The 8,287-nt window shown below is 47.9% G+C and overlaps 2 protein-coding genes across 2 annotated transcripts in view; one reads left to right on the plus strand and one right to left on the minus strand.

Moving 5' to 3' along the window:
• Positions 1-4,671, minus strand: part of LOC106813767 — a 13,766-nt gene extending 9,095 nt beyond the window's left edge. Inside the window, exons 1-8 of the mRNA XM_014817988.1 lie at positions 3,882-4,671; positions 3,392-3,434; positions 3,184-3,249; positions 2,556-2,652; positions 1,963-2,019; positions 1,693-1,769; positions 814-894; positions 200-328 (exon numbers count right to left, since the gene is read on the minus strand). Of these exons, the coding sequence (XP_014673474.1) occupies positions 200-328; positions 814-894; positions 1,693-1,769; positions 1,963-2,019; positions 2,556-2,652; positions 3,184-3,249; positions 3,392-3,434; positions 3,882-4,575 (1,244 nt within the window). The 5' untranslated portion in view covers positions 4,576-4,671. The remainder of the gene's footprint in view (positions 1-199; positions 329-813; positions 895-1,692; positions 1,770-1,962; positions 2,020-2,555; positions 2,653-3,183; positions 3,250-3,391; positions 3,435-3,881) is intronic.
• Positions 4,672-4,909: 238 nt separating this feature from the next.
• Positions 4,910-8,287, plus strand: part of LOC106813768 (helicase domino-like) — a gene marked incomplete at its 3' end in the record, with an annotated part of 12,778 nt that continues 9,400 nt past the window's right edge. Inside the window, exons 1-4 of the mRNA XM_014817989.1 lie at positions 4,910-5,073; positions 5,540-5,832; positions 6,623-6,763; positions 7,215-7,806. Of these exons, the coding sequence (XP_014673475.1) occupies positions 5,569-5,832; positions 6,623-6,763; positions 7,215-7,806 (997 nt within the window). The remainder of the gene's footprint in view (positions 5,074-5,539; positions 5,833-6,622; positions 6,764-7,214; positions 7,807-8,287) is intronic.

Raw genomic sequence — 8,287 nt, forward strand, 5'->3', positions numbered from 1 at the left:
ACGTCAGCAGCAGCAGCAGCAGCAGCAGCAGCAGCAGCTAGCAGCAGCAGCAGCAGCAGCAGCAGCAGCAGCAGCAGCAGCAGTAGCAGCAGCAGCAGAGCAGCGCAGCAGCATCAGCAGCAGCAGCAGCAGCAGCCCGCAGCAGTACAATAGCATCAGCAGCAGCAGCAGCAGCAGCAGCCGCAGCATGTTTCCTTACAGTTGACTCGATGACTGTCTGTTGAGAAACTCCGCCTTGTTCCTGCGTATCGCCGCAAAGTCTTTCGCCTCGACGCACTCATAAAGGTTGTGGTCGCCGCCGCAGTTAAAGCACTGCCGTCGTGACTTCCTGCAATCACAGAGGGAGCCAGCGTCATGTCGCGCGGTCGCTGCGGGCAACGCAACAAGTGGCGTGCAGACGAGCATGCCTAAACTAGACGAGTTTCCATCGCAGCTTCACTCGTTAGTGTGTTGTGGATGAGGAGAGATGAGGAGGCTGGATTAATAATGATGAAGGGGAGATGATCAAGAGATGGATGGAGGGATAGAGAGATGAATGGAGGGATTGAGAGATGGATGGAGAGATAGAGAGATGGATGGAGGGATAGAGAGATGGATGGAGGGATAGAGAGATGGATGGAGGGATAGAGAGATGATGGGGTGAATGGATGGAGGGATGGAGGGATAGAGAGATGAGGGGTGAATGGATGGAGGGATGGAGGGATAGAGAGATAAGGAGGATGGAGGGATCACAATGATAGATGACAATTATGGAGAGATAGAGGGGTATACAAACAACAATGATGGGGAGATGACAAGGCAGCATCCACTTACCCTTGCTTTGGCTTGGGCGTCAACCCTTCCTCGTTCTCCTCCTCCGTGGGAGGGATGAAACCATCCACGGCTCGATCGTATCTAATAAAATCAAGTCAAGAAGCCTACGTGTCTCGCCACCAGGTGGCCCCACAGTCACACTATGGTAATGACCCACCCGGATTACTAAAGCTGAAAATTTGTCGTGCTCGGCAAAAAAAGCTCTGTGTCACTTTACGACACATCGCTCGTTCCCTGATGCTTAAGACTGCAACCCAAAGCAGAGTGTGAAATTAACGCGAGTCTGGAGTCAAATACTCCCTGAATTACTGTTGGACTCCCTGATTTGACATATGCAGGAGTCTGTGTGACTCCCAGAAATTCTGCTATACTAACTAGTTCATTCCAGAGCACGGCCTCGCGGAATGACCACGAGATTTTTTCAGCAAATGTCCAAAGACAATTTGGCAGACGTGCAACTGCATGAATCTTCAAAATAAGCAAATGCGTTATTGTTAATATCTTTAGTTTTAAACTTCAGACTGCAGACTCCTTCATTTTGCTGCGAACACCCTCTTTTTGAGGGCAGGGAGTCCATTTGACTCCTTGTTCACAAGTTATTTTCTACCCATGCACATCCTGGTGGAGTAGAGAAGCCAACTACACCAACTGAACATGAAGATTCCATTTGCTCGCTTATCATGTGGGATTCACACCCCTCGAGCTATGAGCACCTTCTTTCCACCTCCTGAGGCAAAGAAGATACCCGACCACCTTCGCATAAAAATTACCGACGTGACACCGTGGAATATTACCGACGCTTGCTTGAGTGATCGCAGCGTATTTAGCGATGCTTTGATGAGCGTGTATTGCTGCGCGCGCACGGCAATGGAAGGATACGAGGGGACGGTGGAGCCAGTGATGTGACCACTCATATCGATTGAGTACTGACGAAAAATCTGCAGACAACCCAACACCTGCAATGCAGAGAGGAAACGCTCGTTAAAACATGGTATACGCGCGCTACATGCACATACGCTACACGCACGCGCGCTACACGCACCCACACACTCGACTTAAACCTGCTACTGATGCGTGATTTACTGATCTACTCTACTGCTAGCGCAGCAAGCAGACGAGGCGACTCGCTGATTGAGCAATCGTACTTACAGCACTCATGTCATGCAGCTTCCCACGCTCGTGGCAAACATCCGTGTAGGAAACCTTCTAGAACGGACAACGCAAACAGATATCAGCATCGCGCACGAGAATGGTGAACATAAGCCGGCTCTAGCCCCGCGAAAAAACTTGATTAGACTATTTATTAGGCGCGGAATGATGTGCGCCAACCCCACATATTCATACAGTTGTTGAGAATGTGGTAAAACAATGTTAGAAAACAACTATTTAGAATTTCAATTGCAGAGGCCATATAAATATAACAGCTCTCATGATGGCCTAGACTTTAATGAAATACAAACTTTGTGCCTTGTATCCTCCAATCAACAATTAGTTAACAATCCCTTGTATCCTCCAATCAACAATTAGTTAACAATCCCTTGCATGATGCAAAAGCAGCAAATATTTTGCCTTTCAGACCCAAGAAGCACAAGTTCAATTTCAAGGGCATTCTGGGACTAAACACAATAATAACAAAATTTCCATAACTTTCTAGGATCACAGCCTATTTTCCAAGACCTTCCAGTCTCTGAAAATGGTATTTTAAAATTCAGGTTGACGTGTACGGACTGTGAGTGAGCTACCTTAGACTCGTCATTGACCGCCATGACAGGGGAGATAACGGTCGTGTCACGCCGCATCAAATCTCCAAGCAGTGCCTCGACCTCGTGTCTGTAATTACTAATTTAAACAGATGTAAAATCAACAACTAATAATACCTATTAATTATATAGTTATTATTAGCGCTCAATAAAATGTATCCCACACATGTATAAGAATTTTTGCTGTTTTTTGTTCACAGATTTCTCCGTTTTGCAGCGATTCTATTATTTTCACGCATCTCCACTATGCAGGGCTTGAAGCTAACCGAAATTCTTTATTGGCCAACATGGTAATAGTGATCTGTAAAATCTACCAGCCCTTAACTCTCTGGAGTGTGGTGCTGAAGTGCCATGGCAGGCAGTTAGCTGCGCACAGGAGAAGAGTATGAGTGGGTGGGTATGGGAGGGGGTGGTCCCGAAAACAATTTTCATTTAGACTAGTTATCTGACATGCATTCCGAGGCTTAGGTATAGGATTTATTTTACATCAACATTAGAAAGCCAGCAAAAATTCATTAAAATGAAATTGAACCCATGTAGTATTTATATTTTTTGTTATATGATAATATGTCTTGCGGTAATACTCGTCTATTTACGGATATATACATACTTGGCATTGAAGTTGTTCATAAATAAAACCTGAAAAACTGGTCCCTCTTCGTTCTTTCCTAGAGTTCTGTAAAGATTGACATGACTCAATCAGTGAAAATAGAGGCGAGGTTGTTACGAGGGGAATTGCTGAAAGAATGAGCGCGATTCATTTTTTAGATACTTGTAAGTGCAAAATGACTAGCTGCAAATAAATGACTCATAGATACCTTGGCATTTCGATGTGTCGTGTTAATTGAGTCAGTCTTTCATGTAAACTCACTGTAAGGAAACTGAAATTCAAAGTACGAACAAATTTTGTGCAAGCTCTGTGAATTTTCTTACAATCATTCGACGTTGAATAAAATTTTGCACATTCTAGGAATTCCATCTAACGGTCAGTTCAACATAATGAGAGGACAAAATGCTTTTAAGACTATGAGAGCACCTCAGTTAAATAGAAAAGCTCTTCAATCCTTACAACTCCCACAACTCCCCATCAACTCCAACAGATCACACGTCGTAATTCGCCTCTTCAGGCTTCTCGACGTACATATCAAGATCAATGCATAGTATACATTGGCCAGAGCAGATATATTGGGATTTAAATGTGTAACTACAATTGCGATAGTTACACAAATAGCAAGAGCCAATATAGCTCTAGTACTATAGCAAGAGCCAATAAAGACCGACCTCCTACCAAAAACACATAAAGGATATTCTCTTTGCGCGTTGTCTCTAGCTCCGAAACGCATGCTCGCAATTTACGCTTCAGCACTTCGACTTGAGTGCTGCCCTCTGCTTCCGTCTCGCAGCCGTAGTTCCGTGTTCTCGCGAGCCCTCTATCTGCCGTCGAAGACGAGACGGCCGAAGCGGAGTTGCCATTCAGTGAGCCGGACACGCACGGATTGTCGATTTCCGACACGCTTCCTTCCGCCCCGGAATCACTCTCCATGGGAAGACGATCAGACTGAGACGGCAACTTGCTGGCATTCGGACAAGCGAAGGATTCGTCGCGAGCCGTCGTGCGTGCCGGCGCCGCTTCCGCTACGTCGCATTGCACCGTCGGGCCGTCGGGGGACGCCACCGGCGGTTCGGTGAGGTCATCGCAGCGATTCCTTCTCCGGACAGGCGTTACCAAATTTATGGTGATGGCCTCAGCTTTGACCCCGGAAACGCGCTCTAAAAACTCTACGCTTGTATCGAGGGGGGGCGAGCTGTCTTCGTCGCCTGAGTCTGCTGAGGAGTTTCGCTGTTTCGCGGTTTCGCTGGCGCTGGCGCTGTCATTGTCAAGTCCTTCGCAGTATCGCGTCTTGTGTTTTTTTCCACTGCCGTCTATCTTCCGAATGAATGCATGTTCGGGTTCCCGGTCGGCTTCAAAATCCTCAAACAAGGCTCCAATATTGTCGTCCATGTTACTTGCTCTTAGTCTTAGTATTACTTGTATGTGGACAACATTTTGTGCACTCGATTTGTATTTTTTCGCCGATACTATCCGCAAATGACAACATGGTGGAAACCAAGTGAGCAATCATACATCACTATTATTCCACTATTATCCTAATTTGTGAGTTTTTTTTTAAATGATTTAAAAAATTTAACATTTAATTTATGCAGACATTCTCTTGTGATTTAGTTCTACGTTTTGAAAATTATACGTTATAACTTGGCGATGATGACGATAGTCTGGGGGAAGAATGTATGTGACGTCATGTAGTTTCACGTGACCGTGGCAAACGGCCATCTTTCATATATTTTATGTGTCGTTGGGTTGAATCTTCGACCATTTGGACATTTATGCTGTAAATATAACCACATTAGCTCTTAAAAGCTAGAAATGGACAGATAGACATATTATTTTGTTGAATGTACGGTATTCAATCACGGATGGGTACTCGATACCGCAGAAGATGTGAGTTTATTATCGTTACCTTTTTCTTATATCAATGGCGCGCAACGTAAGCCGCCGCATAAGTCCAATATGGCGGCGCCCATTACTCCTATTTCGCGTAAATTGAAAGAAAAAAATACGATTTTGTTTATAAAGGGCGAGGTTGCTGTAGATTATGCTGTCGTATATACATTAGGTTGATATATCGTATATGAGAAGCGCGTAGCCGAATACCGTGTGTTAATACTACTGCAGTTATTTATATTACTATTAGTTATTACTTTGTGAACCTCACATTTTACTGCTGGGGACAGACACTTCTGCTGCCATCGTCGAACTTCTAGAAGTAGAAGTTCGACGATGGCAGAACGTTAAGTTATAACGACTAAAATATACGATGTCAATCCTTTTGTTATTGTTCAATTGTAACTTGCTACTAATAGTACTATATTAATTTTCCTTGAAAATGTATTTCTTCTCACCACAGCGGCATTACAGTCGTAGTCGCCAAGCGAAATGTTTCCCGGGAACAACAACCGTGTCGCGGGAGAACCGCGTGTGCCACAAGAGGGCGCCGTGAGGCCCACCGTAACGACCGTGGCCCCCGGAGGGATGCAGCAGTTTGTTGTGCAGGCGGGCCCGCGCATAGGGAGCCCCCAGCTAGCGACGCAGACGTTCGTCCTCGCCGCGCCACAGCCGGTCGTCGGTCAGATCGTGCGGACGCCGCAGCCGGCGACACTTGTCCAGGTGTCGTCCCCACAGCAGACGCTGATCGGTCAGGTGGGTGACCCGGTCGCGGTCGCACTTGTCACCGCGATTACATGTTCATGCAGGGGTAGAAATAAGGAGAGAAAAAAGAGATGGACCACAGGACCATCTAGTTTGAAATTATGATGGTCTTCTTAAATTTCAAATTGTTCTCATTGTTACATCATGCCAAATATTTGCTATGGTCAACACTGGATTAGCAATAATCGAAACGTGGAAACTTCAAAGAAAATTATCGTAAAATGGGGCCAAAATATTCAATGGTCTGTCGTACCATTGACTTTGAAAATCTGATGGTCCGCCTGATTATTTTATGGCCCCGGACCCCGCTCATCGGACCATCGCTTATTTCGACCCCTGTCATGTCGAACGTGACAAACCGATGGACCGGTTATGAGGCAGTAATAAACAACTATCATTGTTACTATTACGTATATGTCGCTATCATTACAATCCTAGCACGGCGGTTGTCGCGACTTTAAAGAAATGCATTATTTGCTATTTTATATATGCTATAGAAGTGCTCACAAACTTGTCGTAAATTTCATACTGGAGTGATCGGAAATAGGTCTGCTAATAGTTGAGACGTAATTTGGCTAATACGCTTTTCGATTATTTGGGAGAAGATAAGTTGAAAGTGACCTGCCAGCTACTCTGTGCCTTGTTTCATTACGAGCGGGCCTTGAGAAGGAATGAGTCACGTCTTGTGCAAATATTTGGACGTTTGCGCGGTCGCACATGATCGTGAGTAGCGTATGTGTGTTTGCTGGGGAGCATGACGATAGAATCGACGTGGTTACAGGTGCAGCCGTCGATGAATGCTGGAGTAATCAACATCACCATGCAGAGTCCGACCCGACACAGGCAGGACGGCGGCATAGTGCTGTTCAAAAACACTAATCGGCCTGCGGCTGAGATGGTAGCAGTGTCGACTTCTGTCCAGGTGTGTTTTGTGGGGGGTGGGTGCGTGTCACTGAAAAAAATACACGGTGGCTCGGGGCGATTTAGCCATCGCCCCCCAAATGCCAAAAAGAGCCCCCGTAAATTTGCATAGAGTTCAATGCAAACCAAATTTTAGAGTGCTATTTTCATGCACGCGAGCTTGAAAAGTAGCTCCCGAAAAATAGATTTTTTATTTTTTCCCTGGTGCGTGTGTGTGCGAACGCATGCGTGAATTGCGTGTGGGTATGTGCCTGTGTGCATATAATGTGTGTGTGGGTGTTTTCCTACTGGAAAGGGTGACAGCCACATTTTTTGATAATGCTTTAATGTTCTAATGCAATGTGTAGTTGCAGGGTGTGCTGGGTCAACGTAGTGATGTAGTAACGTGCGTGGGTGGTTGCAGGGCGTGCTGGTCAACGTAGTGATGTAGTAACGTGCGTGGGTGGTTGCAGGGCGTGCCGCGGCGGCAGCAGGGAGTGCTGGTCAACGTAGGACAGCCAGGACTTCAGGAGACGATACCAGGAGGCACCGTCCACCACCACGGACAGAGCCCGTCGCGCGGCGGCGTGCCCCCACTCGCTGTCCCTCACACCGTCACCACGGCAACGACGCAGCAGCAGCGGCGCGCGAGTCCCGTCGCCGCGGCGACCACGTCGCTCGTCGGGCAGCCTCCGGTGAAGCGTCTGAAGTACGAGGAGGAGGAGGAAGAGGAGGAGGAGGAGGTAAAGGATGCGGCGACGCTGCGTGGGCTCGTGCACGAACAGAAGGTGAAGGAGCTTCCCTTGCTGAAGGAGCTGTACAACGAGCACATGATCGAGCTGTTCTACCTGCAGACGGGAGGAAACATGATGGACTACGTCGCGATGAAGAGGAAGCCGACGCCTCAGCTGCTCACCTTCCTCAAGACGAACAAGCTGGACAGCGATGACGAGGAGGAGGAGGTCGTGAAGAAGGAGGTGAAGCTGACGAGCGGAGGGACGGCCGTTGCCATGTCAACGTGCCTGCCTCCCGAGGTCAGCCAGCTAGTGCAGAAGTGCCAACAAGGTGAGGAGAGGGGCAGGGAGGGGAGAGGAAGCAGTGGTAAGGGAAGGAGGGGAGAGGAAACCGAGGTAAGGGAAGGAAAGGGAGAGAGGGAGGGAAGGAAGGAAGGAGGGGAAGGGGTGGGAGGGAAGCGAAGGAGGGGAGAGGAAACAGAGGTAAGGGAAGCAGAGGCAGGGAGGGAAGGAAGGAAGGAGGGGAAGGGGTGGGAGGGAAGCGAAGGAGGGGAGAGGAAACAGAGGTAAGGGAAGCAGAGGCAGGGAGGGAAGGAAGGAAGGAGGGGAAGGGGTGGGAGGGAAGCGAAGGAGGGGAGAGGAAACAGAGGTAAGGGAAGCAGAGGCAGGGAGGGAAGGAAGGAAGGAGGGGAAGGGGTGGGAGGGAAGCGAAGGAGGGGAGAGGAAACAGAGGTAAGGGAAGCAGAGGCAGGGAGGGAAGGAAGGAAGGAGGGGAAGGGGTGGGAGGGAAGCGAAGGAGGGGAGAGGAAACA

The sequence above is a fragment of the Priapulus caudatus genome, unplaced genomic scaffold (genome assembly GCF_000485595.1).
Source record: "Priapulus caudatus unplaced genomic scaffold, Priapulus_caudatus-5.0.1 Scaffold822, whole genome shotgun sequence".
Lineage (NCBI taxonomy): Eukaryota > Metazoa > Priapulida > Priapulimorpha > Priapulimorphida > Priapulidae > Priapulus > Priapulus caudatus.